The sequence below is a fragment of the Macaca mulatta genome, chromosome 14, assembly GCF_049350105.2.
Source record: "Macaca mulatta isolate MMU2019108-1 chromosome 14, T2T-MMU8v2.0, whole genome shotgun sequence".
Classification (NCBI taxonomy): domain Eukaryota; kingdom Metazoa; phylum Chordata; class Mammalia; order Primates; family Cercopithecidae; genus Macaca; species Macaca mulatta.
This window is the reverse complement of record NC_133419.1, coordinates 75,325,002-75,339,872: the sequence shown is the minus strand read 5'-3', so window position 1 is coordinate 75,339,872 and position 14,871 is coordinate 75,325,002. Positions and strand designations below refer to the sequence as shown.

The window sequence follows — 14,871 nt, the reverse complement described above, 5'->3', positions numbered from 1 at the left end:
AAAATGTAGGTTTTTCCAAGGTTTGACATCAGACTGTGGTGAACAATCTGTGAATGACAAATGGTAAGTGCAGTTGTGATTAGGGCTATCTATTCCTTTGAGGAACTGTTTTTATGCCTGTTTCTCTGAAGAGAATAATAATTTGATGAAGAAAAGACTGAGTCATACCCTAGTCAGAACTATATTCTCTTTCCAACTTTTTTGCATGTGCATGCATGCACGGGCACGCACACACACACACACACACACACACACACCCCTAAAGAATTTCTGACTCACTGTAAATTGATATTGGTGAGTCTCTGGGAGCCACCCCATAGCAGATAGAAAATGGAAGGTTATTTCTTTTGTGCTCTTTTTATTCTCTAGGTGTTAGGGAAATGGAACACTCGGGATATTTGAGATCTGTCTCCCATCACAACTGTCCCTGAGGGAGCCTGCCCTCTCTCATCCTCAGTGAGGGAACCCCTCCCCTGGATGCTGAGTGCCCTTCTTCTTGCCTTCTCAGGGATGGCTTTGCAGGTCTGCCCATCTCTCTCCTGCATTGTCAGTCTTTCCTCCCCTACTGGCTCCTTCCTCTCAGGCTACAGATGTAGTCAAGCCTTTCTCATCCTGTTAATAGCATAGTAATGGAAAATGAGCAGCATGAGTTAGCCATGTGCCAGATACTAAGGCATTTTCTCCTATAATCATCAAAACAGCCCTATGAAGTAGGTGCACTTATTGTCTACATTTCACAGAGGAAAAAGCCAAGGCATAGAAAAGTAACTTACTCAAGGCCACAGAGCTAGTAAGTGGCATAGCTAGGATCTGAACCCATGCAATGAGCTTCTGGAATTTATTCTCGGTAGTGACTCTGTCCGCCAGGGCTAGGACTAGGGTGGAGGCCAAGTGCTGACACTGCATTTGCACAACTCTGAGAGAGAGCACATGTTCCCCTAGGTGTTCCTTAGGCACCTTCCCCCAGCACTGGCCCTGATATTCACCCATCTCTCAATTTTACCTTCCATCTCACTGCTGTCTTGCTTTTCTCCTCCTTTTCACAATCAAGCTTCTTGAAAAACTTGCTTATATTCACTTTTTGTATTCCCTCGCCTTCCATTCACTCTTTCATACGTAAAGTCGGGCTTTAACTCCACCCTTCTTCCGAAACTGACCTCCTACTTTCTCATGGCCTATTTTCGGTCCTCACCTTGCCCTGACTTCCCTACCTCTTTCATAGAGTTTTCTCTTACCTTGGCTTACCTGGCAGCTCCCACTCTCCACCTCCCAGTTCTCCTACTTCTCTAAAATTATTTTCTTTTGTGGATCCTCCAGGGCCTTGTCCTCCTTTGTCCTCACATTTTTTTTTTTTTTTTTAATATGGAGTCTCACTGTCACCCAGGCATGATCACGGCTCACTGCAGCCTGGACTCCTGGGCTTAAGCGATCCTCCCACTTCAGCCTTCTGAGTAGCTGGGACCACAGGCATGTACCACCATGCTGGCTAATTTTTTAAATTTTTTGTAGAGACAGGGTCTCACTGTGTTGCCTAGGCTGTGTCCACACATGAAATGCTCATACTTCTAATTGGTCTTGCTCCTCTTTTTCTTTTCTGTTCCTCCCTTTCTCATTTCTTTTTTTCTGTCCATCCTTCTTTTTTTAATTCTTTAGTTTATTAACATGAACTCTCATCAGCTTATCCCTGGATTGCTGCAATACTCCCCTAACTGCAATCCCAGTTGCCACTGGGTGCTGCTTTCACCTACTACTATTTTTGTCAGATCTCTCTTTCTAAAGCACGGCTTGGATTATGGTTCTGTCCAGCTCAGAAATTATCCATGGCTCCCAGTCACCTACAAGATGAAGCCTGAGCTCCTAGCCTGGTACCCCAAGCCCTTCAGGAGCAGGCACCATCCTTCCTATCCAACTTTATTGTTCAAGACTACCAAACATACATCCCTCTCCTTCTTGGGTCACATTGTTTCTTTACTGTGAACAACTATGCCCTCCTGTGGCCCTTACTGTTTGGAATGTTTATCCTTCTATCTATCAGAAAACTCAATTCATCCCTCAAATACTATTTATCCAGTTCAAGTCTCATTATTTGTACACTATTGTCTCTAAAATGTGAGCCCCTTCTTCTCCGAACTCTGTTAAAACAAAGAAAACATCTAGCAAAGACTTAATATGTATCAGGCACTGTCTTTCTCACTTATTTGTCTTTTAAGGTAGGTATTATAACCCCCATTTTGCAGGTGAGGAAACTGAAGTTCGGAGGAGTAGAGTAACTTGCCCAGTCACAGAGCAAGGAAAGACAGAGCCAGGATTCAAACCAAGTCTGTCTAAGCCCGAGGATCATGTTCTTTCTAGGGTTCCATTGGGTTAGGATTTATTTGAACTGAAAAACACAGGGTCTTGTTTCCCTCTTCATATAAACAGCCAGCCCATTTCTGAAGCAAGGGCAGTGGGGCCTCCAGGTGTCAGAGGCAGGGTGTGTGCAGGGTGTGGTGGTCCTGGTGGGCTCACGAGCTGCACTGGAGTAAGAGTGCTCCGCTGTGTCTTTTCACTCTTCTGCTTCCTTGCTTTCCTTGCCTGGCGTTCAGGGAGATGGCCTCCTCAGGAATCTACAAGCTGGATGATGGGAAGCCTTACCTGAACAACTGCTTTCCAGCCAGAAACCTGCTTCGCGTGCCAGAGGAAGGTCAGGTGACTTCTCAAGTTGATACCTTTTCCTCATACCTAGCTCCTGCTTTAGACCATCTCACACCTACTTGTTCTTCTCCAACCCCTTCACTACTGTTCCCTGCTCTACCCAGTCCTTCCCCCTCCAGTCCTAGTAGCCTCCGTGGGACTTCTAAAGTGCACATTTAACCACAGTGCCCCTTCTGTTCAGTGACTTCTCATTGCTAACTCCTTTAACTGGCATTCTGTGTCATTCTGAGTTTAACCTGCTCTTACCCTCTGCGACAACCCATTTCCTCCTTTATGCTCTATTCTATGGTGCTCGCTTTTCACATAGCTTTTTTATTTGCCCTGAATGTTCCAGCCCTCATTCTTGTTAGCCAAACTCTTCCCATCACACAAATCCCAGCTTTCCTTCTACTTCTTCCAATAAGCCATGTCTGACTACCCTAGTCCTCAGCACCCATCCTCTCGTGAGCTGTCTTCCTGTCTGTATTTCTTATTTGGTGAGTGATTATAGTCTGCCAAACTCCTAAATAAAATGGCTTAAATTTGACTCTGCTAGGTAGATTTTCAAGTATTTATCTAGTCAAAAAATTCCCCGGAGCAGGGAATTGCCGTAATAAGAACCCTATAGGTGGAACACTAAGTATGGGTTCTCTGGATTGGATTAGTTGCTTTGAAAGGGTAGGGCAAAGGAGAAGTACACCTTGTTTACTCCAGATGTTGTAACTTGTTGGTGACTCTGTAGATGGAATATTGGAAGAACCTTCTCTTCCTGCCTGTCCTTCCTGCTTCTCTACAGTGATTTTGTTTTTCACACAGAGACTTTCCCTGGCCACCTACCTATCAGACACCTTCAAATGGAGCTATCAGTGTGAACTCATAGTTTATCTCTTTGTCTCTCTCTCTTTCTCTTGCTCTCTCTCTCTGTCTCTCACACACACACAGACACACAAAGATGGATAGCTACAGAAATAAATATAGTTGTATATATCTATATGTCTTAGTGTACATATGTGTATTTCCCAGTCCACTGACAGCAATGACACCTCAGCAGCAAAAAGCATATGTAGTATCTACATCTTGGTTTCTAAATACCATTCTCCAATGAAAACAGCATGGGCTTCTTGGAGAAATAGCTGTTTGCAGGACTAGGGCAGAAAAAATACAAGTTGAGTTGGAGTATCTTGTGGTGCCAGAAGTAAAGAAGTGCTCAGAAAAATAATGGGGCATGTTGAAAGGACACAGCCGACTTGAAGGTGCTCCCAATCACCAAAGGTAGGACAGTTTGAGCAATGAAATAAATAATGGCAGAATTAGGTTGTAGACCATGGAACAACAAATATTCATGAGTCTACTAATATAAATGAATACTTGAATATGTAAATATGTGGGGGAAACAAAATAGCTCTTTCTTTTCTTTTTTTTGAGATGGAGTCTCTCTCTGTTGTCCAGGCTAGAGTGCAGCGGTGCAGTCTTGGCTCACTGCAACCTTCGCCTCCCAGGTTCAAGTGATTCTCCTGCCCCAGCCTCCTGAGTAGTTGGAATTACAGGCACTTGCCACCATGCCCAGCTAATTTTTGTATTTTCTATAGAGATGGGGTTTCACCATGATGGCCAGGCTGGTCTCGAACTCCTGACCGCAAGTGATCCACCTGCCTCGGCCTCCCAAAGTGCTAGGATTACAGGCATGAGCCACCACTCCCAGCCAGCTCTTTCTTATAGTAGAATTCCAACTAGAAAATGTAGAAGGAATGAGGGAAATAGAAAGTCACTATTCAAACACTACAGTAATAATTTTTGTAGGTAAGAACCATTATAGGATGTTGCATTAGAGTTCTTCAGAGAAACAGAACTGGTAGGAGATAAACAGGACTAGTAGGAGATAGGTAGGTGGGTAGACATATTTTTTTTTTTTTTTTTTTGAGACAGAGTCTTGCTCTGTCGCCCAGGCTGGGGTGCAGTGGCCGGATCTCAGCTCACTGCAAGCTCCGCCTCCCGGGTTTAGACCATTCTCCTGCCTCAGCCTCCTGAGTAGCTGGGACTACAGGCGCCCGCCACCTCGCCCGGCTAGTTTTTTGTATTTTTTAGTAGAGACGGGGTTTCACCGTGTTAGCCAGGATGGTCTCGATCTCCTGACCTCGTGATCCGCCCGTCTCGGCCTCCCAAAGTGCTGGGATTACAGGCTTGAGCCACCGCGCCCGGCCCATATTTTTTTTTTTTAAGGAATTGACTTTATGTGATTGTGGGGGATGCAAGTCTGAAATTTGTAGGGCAGGCTGGCAAGCTGGAAACCCCTGGGGAGGAGCTGAAATTGTAGTGTTAAAGCAAAATTTCTTCTTCCTCTAGGAAACCTGTTTTGCTCTTAATGTCTTTCAATTCATTGGGTGAGGGCACCCACATTATCAAGGATAGTCTCTTTAACTTAACATCAGCTTATTGTAAATACTAATTACATCTACAAAATACCATCACAGCAACACCTAGATTAGTGTTTGATTGAATAACTGCATATTATAGCTTAGCAAAGTTGACGCATAAAATTAACCATCATGGATACTAGAATAAGTGGGTAAAAGTATGATGAGAAACAGGATATTTACATAGTTTCTTTTTTCTCCTGTTGATCTCCTGACATGCTCTGAGCCTTCCTTTCTGGCCTTGTTAGGGATTTTGGCACCAACTCAGGCTGAGGTCCCTAGCAGTCAGGCACATGAAGATAGGATAAAGTAGAAGCAAAGTCCATGCCCCAGATGAGGGCAGCCCTGGGAAATGGGGTACCTGGAGTATCAGTCCCATAATGGAAATGGGAAATGGCTCATATGAGATACAGGACAGGAACTGCATCCAAGAAGCAGGATGGGCAGCAGTGCTGTATGAGCCGGGGCAAGTCCCTGAGGCAGGGATAGTGGGCTTTCCCAGAAGATAACCAGTGGTTAGAGGCACAAAGCTTGTTCCCACAGCACCCCTTATATTATTATTATACTATTGTATATAAGATGTTATGTATTATATTATTATGACTCCTTTGAGTTAGGGCTTCCTTTTTATTCATTCTCATACTCCCAGTTCCCAGCATAAAGTAGATGCTCAGAAAAGATAGGAATGGATGACTGTGTGGGCAGGGGCTATAGGACAGAGTTCATTCAGTCATTTGTTCAGCAACAGTCACAATGTGGTAAGCTCTGTGCAGGCCTTGGGAATACTGAGATGATTGAGTCAGATAAAGTCCCTGCTATTCCAGAGCTTCCGCTCTAGAGAGGGAAACAATGAATAAGTGAACAAATAAAAGAATTACAGATTGCAATGAATACCATGCCATAAATAAACTGCTGGTGCAAGAAAGAACAGATTCCAAAATATGTTATGATTTTTGTTTGGTGGGCTTACTAGTGAACCTCATATTCTTTTTGCTTATGCACAATTTAAAATTCTTTCTACAGTAGACATTTATTATTAGGTTTTTTTTTTTTTTTAAACACAAACTGTCCTACATTTTCTTATTGTGAGTTTCTAACAGCATCTTTTCTGTACACTGATAGAGGTTTGAGAAGATGGAACCCTTGAATTGAGGTCACACATTAGGCATTACTCAAGAGATGACCAGTAGAAGAGTAACTGGCATGCATGAGAAAGAGCAATCAGCTCTACTGAGGGGCAAAAGGGAAGACTTCACAGAGCAGGAAATACTTGATCTTAGTTTTTGAAGGAATAATAGAATTTGGAGATAAAAATGTGAAGGAAGGAATTGGGCAAGTCATTCCACCTCCTTTTGTCTCAGCCTTTTCATCTATAAAATAATGACAGTAACATGTTTTTCACTGGGTTTGGAGGTCAATTAAATGACATACCTAAGTAGATATCTCCCCTACCCCCAGCTGCAGTCCTGTGTCTGGTGCATGTTAGGTAATCAGGAGCTAGTTTGGGTTTTAGTATTATAAACAAAGTCTATAATTGCACTCGTTGTAACTTTGGAGTTTTCCCCTTTTCACTGTTCTAATTTTCCCAACAGGCCAAGGACACTGGTTAGTGGTTCAGAAAGGTAACCTCAAGAAGAAGCCCAGGGGTTTGGTTGGAGCACAAGCTGAACGTCGGGAAAGCCTGAAGGTGACTTCTTTTGAGTTCAGGGGGAAGAAAGGGTCTCGGCGGGAAAATCAGGTGGACCTTCCTGGACGTATCCTGGACCAGGCTTTTCTGGTGAGAGTAAATGCATCCTGGAGTGGCCGGCACATTAGCTAGGGTGCGGAGGAAGTAGGGAAGGATTTACCCTGCTCTGGCACAGCTACCCCCAGTCTACTCCAAACTATTAGAGTGATATTGGCAAATTGAATACAGCCAGGATAATGAAGGGACCCAAAAGTTTCTTGACATGTGAAGCTTTCTTGACAGCTACCTAGTAAGATAGGTATTGGCATCCCTTTTGTGTTGTTGCCATTGGGCAGTTGGGAAAACTGAGGCTCCAAGAGGTAATTTGCCTTGGCTGAGGTTCCACAGCTAGTAAATGGCTGATCCAGGATTAGAACTCTGGTCTACTGACTCCAAAGCCTGTACTTTTACATTATATGAGGTAAAAACTCTTACTAAGTTGGAGAGGCAAAGGAGCAGGTCAGGGGAAACAGTCAATTGAAAATTGCATTCCAGCACCTAGTAGGGTTGAGAGATTCCTGCTCTGCTCATTGGGGCGATCTCTACAGGATCGAGTGGGACTGGGGAGATCCTGCTCTCCCACAGCCTTTGTCCTTTGACTTTAGTGTCTGGCTGAAAGCTAGGGGAGCTCACCAGATACTACTTAGTGCCCGGGGCAGGCTTTACAAAGAGGACTGGGGTGGCTGTGTTGGAAACCAGCCAGGTAGTTTCACGTCTGCTCTGAGAAATGCCTCAGTGGCTTTGCTAAGAAGGATGTATTTTGTAAATCAATATTAATGTGCCGTCCAGTTCTTATAGCTCCCTAAGAACTCCCTGGCTGCCTGCTTTGTTTCCAGATTCTGCTGTGGTTCCCAAGAGATGGGTGTTTGCATAGATCAGATGTTGAAAGAGACCTTTGTTGGTTTCATCTCACTTCAAGTGGGTAGTATAAGCTTTTTGCAGTCCTGTGGAATCAGTTTCATTATTATGTCCACTTCTCATTGGGAATGAGGAGAACTGAAATAATAATACTGAGAAGGGGCAGAAACACTTCCCATAGTGGCCTTTTTTTCTTCCATTGTTTCCAAATACTTATACATTCCCACATTCAATAAATATGACTTTTGCCACTGTGGGAGGCAGGAGCAATAGGGATGTTTCTCAGAGTTATGGGGTATCCACTCTGCCTATTGGATGGTTCCACTTGAATGTTTCATTGACAGTTGAATTACAGCACCAATGCTCCTACTCCAAATCCCAAAACAGATCTCTTTTCTAGTATCTACTTTACTGTCTCTGTTGGCACTACTATCTACCCCATCGCCAAGCCAGTACCTGAGGTTTTCCTTGACATTTGCCTCTCCCACACTGTCCCCACCCCAACTTTTACCAAGTCCTGGCACTTTTACAAAATAGTTTTCAAATCTGTTTTCTCGTCTCGACTGTCATGACCCTCATCTGGGCCACCATCATCTCTTTTTGGACTAATTCAAACGTTTTCTATCTGTTGTGAGCCAATTAGGATGCTTTTATTTCACCTAAAAAGCCAGAGGCATTGTTTAGGGTAGATTAGTTTACTGGATTAATGATGTCTTGCAAGGCTTGGGTTCCTTCTGTCTTTCTACTGTGCCATTTTACATGTTACCTTGTCCTCTTGGACTGATTGCCTTCATGATCCTGAGATGGCTGCAGCAATTCTGGTCATCACATACAGAAGATAACATCCTGAAGTAGAGAAGGGATTGCTACTGTCTAATGTCTTTTCAGAAGGGATTGTTACTGTCTAATGTCTTTTCAGAAGTAAGAAAATGCTTTCCAAAGCCGGTGCCCCTCCCCAACACCAAGCAACCAGTATCTCATTATCTAGACCTATGTCACATGCCCAAACAGTTATGAGTTAGGGGAATGAGACCTCCATGATTGGTTTATACAGATCAAGACTTACTGCCTGGAGCTGTGGCTTAAGAACATTCCATTTGGAGAAATGTGAATAACACCGGTGTTCTTTAACAAGGAAGGAGTAGTGGTTATTAGGAAAGTAATTAACCAATCTGGTACATTGGTCTTTCCCCTTCCTCTCCTGTCTTCTCATCTACGTGATGTAATCTGTCTGATATGTCTATGTGTAGCTGACGTTACAATTTTTATAAAATTACTATCAGCCCCCTACTAAAAATCTGCTTTCCATTTGTTGTAGGATAAAATCCACGCTCCTTTGTAGAGCCAGCGTGGACTCATGATCTAATGGCCATCTCACTAACCTTATCTTGTTTTTCATCCTCTCAGAAGCACCTTGCTTTTTCCTGCCTTGGTAGACTTCATAATCCCTACTACCCACTTTCATGAGACCTATTTAGCTCTTAGGTCTCTGAAATATTACTTCCTCAAGTAAATATTTCCTCATTCAGACTGAGGTTAGGACCTCCTGTTATATCTCTTATAGCATCTTGAATTTCTCCTTTAAAATATTTATCATATTTATAAATACATACTTGCTACTTGGCTTCCCATGACACTGTAAGCTCTATGAGGTTGTGGAATGTCTCTGCTTTTTCTTCATTGTCTTCCCAATGCCTTTTAGGGCCTAAACATAGTGGGTACCATAAATAAATAATTAGCAAAAAAAGAATGAGGTTTGATTAAATATAAATGGAAGCTCCAAAGCTAAAATTTACCTCTAACTTTTAAATTATGTCAGGTGACATATGGTAGTCAAAAGTGCGTAGCGTTTAGCGATTACAGATTTGGATTAGTAAGATCTGTCACTTGCTAACTGTGGTACCATTTTTTGGCAAGGCACATTACCTCTTTTAACCTTGTTTTTCTCATTAAAAAGGGGAGATAATCTTACTTATGTCAAAGGGCTTAGTTAGGATTAGAAGGAAGTTTGTTAATGTATTCAGCAAAGCATATGGCCCAATTTAGTGTTTGGTAAATATTTGGTGAATGAATGGATGAATAATGAATGAATGAATGAACAAGCAAACAAATTATGACAAGTACAAAAGATTGCCCAAAAAGAGAAGGCTGAACGATAATAGATTAAACTTTGTAGGGGCCTTAAGAGCCAACTCTTTGTATTATGTTCCAGCTAAAGCACCACTGTGTGAGGAAGCCATCAGATCTGTGCACTCTTAATGTCAGTGGCCTGAAGTTCTCCAAGGTGAGGTCTGCCAGCAAAGATGTGATTGGGGTGAGCCAGACTTGAGATGGTGCACCTGTCTGTTGTGGTTTGTCTCTTGCACCTCCAGAGTCCATAGGGACTGGAAATCTGGTCACATAGAAGGAGGGAGAGGAGGGTCAGACAAGGATTTATTGGGTAGAAACAATATTCAGACACAAACTTTTGCTACAAATTTTATATTGTCCTTGTCCCATTTGACATGAATTAAAGAAAGTTGCCTTATGGGCCAGGCACGGTGGCTCACATCTGTAATCCCAGCACTTTGGGAGGCCGAGGCAGGTGGATCATGAGGTCAGGAGCTCAAGACCAGCCTGGCCAAGATGGTGAAACCCCATCTCTACTAAAAATACAAAAAATTAGCTGGGCATGGTGGCGGGTGCCTGTAATCTCAGCTACTCGGGAGGCTGGGGCAGAGAATTGCTTGAATCCCGGAGGCGGAGGTTGCAGTGAGCCAAGATCGTGCCGGTGCACTCTAGCCTGGGTGACAGAGCGAGACTCTGTCTCAAAAAAAAAAGAAAATTGCCTTATGAAACTGGTTTCGAATTTGCCATGTAATTTTGTGGGTACATAATTCATTGTGTGACACTGAGTTCCCATCACAAGAGCCTACAAAAGACATTTCTTAAGTTTCAATGCCAGGGATTGTAATGGTTTTCCCAAGAAGCTGGTTCATTCCTAACTTACAGGTGCTGTGACTCATGCAATGAATCATGTTTCTTTCTTTGTGTTGGCTTATAGGCAGCTTGGAGCCATATTTGTTACCCACCATTAGCCAGTGTGTATACGGGATATTATAACATACATCTTTGGCATGTAGGCTTTCGTGGCATACCAAGAGAGATTACTTGTATAAACCATAGAGTAGAGGCTCTAACCCACAGAATGGCCAAGTTTGTGGTAGAGCAGACTGCTCCTTTAACAGGGTTCTGCTTCACTTCATTTAGTACTCATGTTTTCAGAATTGAGTTACTTCGGGACAGGTTAGCCATAGAAATATATTCATCTTGTGGCTAAGAGGCCGTCCATTCTAGGCCAGCACATGGTCCTGAAGATTATAATATATAGTTCACATATAACAGTGAGACAAAGTCGTAGAAGAAGATTTCAGAGGTCTCTGTCAATTCAGCTTGTGAGGGCTACAACATGGCTGGCCAAAGCTCAGTCCCCTCATTGGATACCATCTGTTCTTCTTTTACTTATTCACTCACCTGCTTACCAAACATTAGTGAGGCCTGGTGTGTCTCTGTGCTATTTGCTGGAGGGTATAGAGGTGGCTCAGACACTGCCTACCCTCTGGAGCATATAGTCCAGTAGGTAGGGAGGAGGCTGGGCTTAGATGGATATGGAGTTAGACGGGACTAGCTAATGCAGCCAATGAGAGAAACACGAGAGTGCTGAATATGACCTCAGAGGACAGGCCCCTGACTCAGCCTTACACAGGAAACACACCCTGGAGAGGGTGGTAGCTTAGCTGAGACCCACGGGATGAGTGGATGCTTGCTAGCTTTGTGGTTAAACCATAAAGGAAAATGTCTGTGAAATTTAATTAAAAATATCTATCTAACAAAAGTTTCCATAAACAAAGGTAAAAGATAAGCTGAGGCTAGGATAAGATATTAGCAAGTAATATAACCAAAAGGTATTAGGATCCAGAATATGTCAAGAGCTCCTACAAAACAATAGGAAAAAAGAGAAACCCAGTAGAAAAATAGACAATAGATAAATATGTTAGTATACAGAAGAGGAACTTGAAAGGCCAGCAAATACAGGAAAAGATATTCAGCCTCATAAGTAATCAGGAAAATGCAGTGCCTTTTTATAATAATCAGACTGGAAAAAATTAAAGTTTTATAATGCCAGTTGCAAGGATTTAAAGAAATAGAACTTCTCATACACTGCAGGTAGGACTATAAATTGTTTTAACTACTTTTGAGAACAATGTGGTACCATCTCATAAAGCTGTGTATTCCCCACAGCTTGATAGGAGTATATCATTAAAGAAACTCTTATGATGAGGAGGTGTGTATTAGAATATTAATTACATCATTGTTTGTAATAAAATTTGGGAACAGACTAAATGGGAATGAATAAACTTGCAATATATTCAAACAATGGAATATTGTACAGGAATTAAAATGGTTGAACTGGGGCCAGGCGTGGTGGCTCATGCCTGTAATCCTAGCAATTTGGGAGGCTGAGGTAGGAGGATCACTTGAGGTCAGGAGTTTGAGACCAGCCTGGCCAACATGGTGAAACCTTGTCCCTACTAAAAATACAAAAATTAGCCAGGCATGGTGGCAGACACCTGTAATCCCACCTACTTGGGAGGCTGAGGCCGGAGAATTGCTTGAACCCAGGAGGTGAGGTTGCAGTGAGCCAAGATTGCACCATTGCACTCCAGCCTGAGTGACAGAGCGAGACTTTGTCTCAAAAGAAAAGAAAAGAAAAAAAAAAAAGACCGAACTAGAACCACATCTGTCAACATATGTAAATTTCAAAAGCTGCATGTATCGACACAGGTAAATCTCAAAAACAGTGTTGAGTGAAAAGGCAGGTTGCAGAATGATACCTACAATATTATTGCATTTAATGTAAAGTTTTACTATCTGTATCTAGCATTATATATAGTTGATAGATACACACACACATGTGTAATATAAGTATAAAAAACGTATGGGAGCTGGGTGCAGTGGCTCACATCTGTAATCCTAGCACTTTGGGAAAAGTGATTATTGTAAAAAGGCACTGCATTTTCCTGATTACTTATGAGGCTGAATATCTTTTCCTGTATTTGCTGGCCTTTCAAGTTCCTCTTCTGTATACTAACATATTTATCTATTGTCTATTTTTCTACTGGGTTTCTCTTTTTTTTGGCTGAGGCGGGTGGATCACTTGAGCCTAGGAGTTTGAGACCAGCCTGGAAATCATGGCAAAACCCCATCTCAGCTAAAAATACAAAAAAGAATAGCCAGTCTTGGTGGCGTGTGCCTGCAGTCCTAGCAGCTCAAGAGGCTGAGGTGGAAGGATCACCCAAGCTGGGGAAGTCAAGGCTGGAGTGAGCCCAGATTGTGTCACTGCACTCCAGTCTGGGCAATGGAAGTGAGACCCTGTCTCAAAAACAAACAAACAAGCAAACAAACAAAAACTACCAACTATGGGAATGATAGTCTGCAATTCAGGATAGCTGTTATGGGATTAGTGAGGGGATACATGGACGGGGTGGTAATGGTGGTGGTTCACCCTATATAATATTTTCTTTAAGGAAATTTAAAGCAAAGACAGAAAAATATTCAGCTGTATTAAATACATACATCTGGATAGTGGTGATATGGGTCTTCAGAGTGTCATTCAGTATACTTTTCTGTACATTTGAAATGTTTCATAGTGGAAAAAAAGCAGGAAAACGCTTACAGCACTCAAGTGGCTGCTCTTGTGCTAAGGATGTCCCTTATTCCTTTAGGTCTTTGTTCCTTCTGACAGTGGCCCTGAAGCTTCAGCGAGGCTTTTAGGCAGGGAACTAATCTTGTCGACTTTTTTTTTTTTTTTTTTTTCCTGAAATGCTTTCCTACAGGCTAAGGAAAATGACTTCAAGCATTTTCATTCTGTGATTTATATCAATGCCTCAGAAAACCTGCTGCCTCTAGGTAAGCTTTTTCTTTCTTGAAAGCTCTCTTCCTCCTCTTAGCCAGCACAGCCATTCACATGTCTGAGGATTTGTCTATCTATCCATCCATGATTGGCCGCACATCTCTTTTTTGGGGTACAATAGGCTGGGTCCTGGAGAGCATAAAGACCTCGATTCCAGTCCTGCTCTGGCGCTACCTACTTAGAACATTTTTCTGTGATCTACTACTTTTCTATCTGTCAATGGGGGTAATTCCCTTCTTTTTTTCCTCCCATTGCAGGATACCTCGCAGGCTCATATGAGATGGGTGTATAAAAATGTTTCTAAGCCTGTAAAGTGCTCCTGTGGGAGCATAAAGCCTTCTGTTATTCAGCAAATCCACAGCGACCCCTGCTGGGTATTAGGACTATGTGAATATTTGGCTTTTAGAAATGAGTGCATCCAGTCCTGCTCTGGTGAGCTCGTGGTTTGGTGAGAGAGATGGACTCAGATACAGATAGTTAGAGCAGAATGAGGGGAGAGCAGTGAAAGAGAGAATCAGGAAATATTATGCAAGCATATATGTGGGACTTCAAGCCAGGCCAGAGTGTCAGGAGGAACTTCTGAGAAGAGGAGCACCTAAGCTGAGACCAAAAAAATGAATAGGAGTGATTCAGGAACTAGAAGGTAAGAAGGCATTTCTGGCTGCTGGAGCAGATGTGGAATGGCAGCACCTGATCAGGAAGACTGAAGAGGTTTTGTATGTTTGCCAGGGAAGCATGTGAGGGACAAATGAAACTAGGGAGATTGGCAGTGACTGGATTATCAAGGACCAGGAGTGAATTGGACTTAGTGCTACAGGCGAAAGAGAGCCTTGGAAGGGTTTTAAATAGAGAAGCTCAGTGGCAGTTGTGAGGAGAGTGGATTATAAGATAAGAAGAAGATGGAGGCCAGGAAACCTGGGAGATTATTTCAGGTTTTTAGGGGAGTGGAGACGAGGCCTGAGCCAGGATTATGACAAGAAGCATGCAGAGGATTGAGAAAGAGAAAGAGAGAGAGAGAGAGAGAGAGAGAGAGAGAGAGAGAGAGATTAAGATTGGTTTAGAAGGAGTAGAAACCACAGGACTTGGTAACTGATAGACTGATAGGGATGTAAGGACAGGGAGGAATCAAGGGGGCATTTCACTGAGACAGGGCACAGCACACTAGAGAAAAGGCAGGTCAGAGGGAAATAGGATAAGTTCAGTTTTGTTGCATTGAGTTTGAAGATTGTTTTCAAAGAAGCATATGA

The 14,871-nt window shown here is 42.8% G+C and overlaps 1 protein-coding gene across 28 annotated transcripts in view; it reads left to right on the top strand.

Annotated features, from left to right (window-relative positions):
* Window positions 1-14,871, top strand: part of XRRA1 (X-ray radiation resistance associated 1) — a 103,984-nt gene that overhangs the window by 7,433 nt on the left and 81,680 nt on the right. For 14 of the 28 annotated variants that reach the window (XM_077963823.1, XM_077963813.1, XM_077963811.1 and 11 more), the window contains 3 exons: window positions 6,680-6,864; window positions 9,884-9,955; window positions 13,548-13,620. Coding sequence is in view for 9 of the 28 variants with exons in the window: in XM_077963797.1 (XP_077819923.1) it covers window positions 2,590-2,683; window positions 6,680-6,864; window positions 9,884-9,955; window positions 13,548-13,620 (424 nt within the window). In the remaining 19 variants the exon portion in view is untranslated. Of the gene's footprint in view, window positions 1-2,585; window positions 2,684-6,679; window positions 6,865-9,883; window positions 9,956-13,547; window positions 13,621-14,871 lie in introns of all 28 variants that reach the window. The other 14 variants (XM_077963797.1, XM_077963803.1, XM_077963799.1 and 11 more) reach the window with 7 other exon arrangements.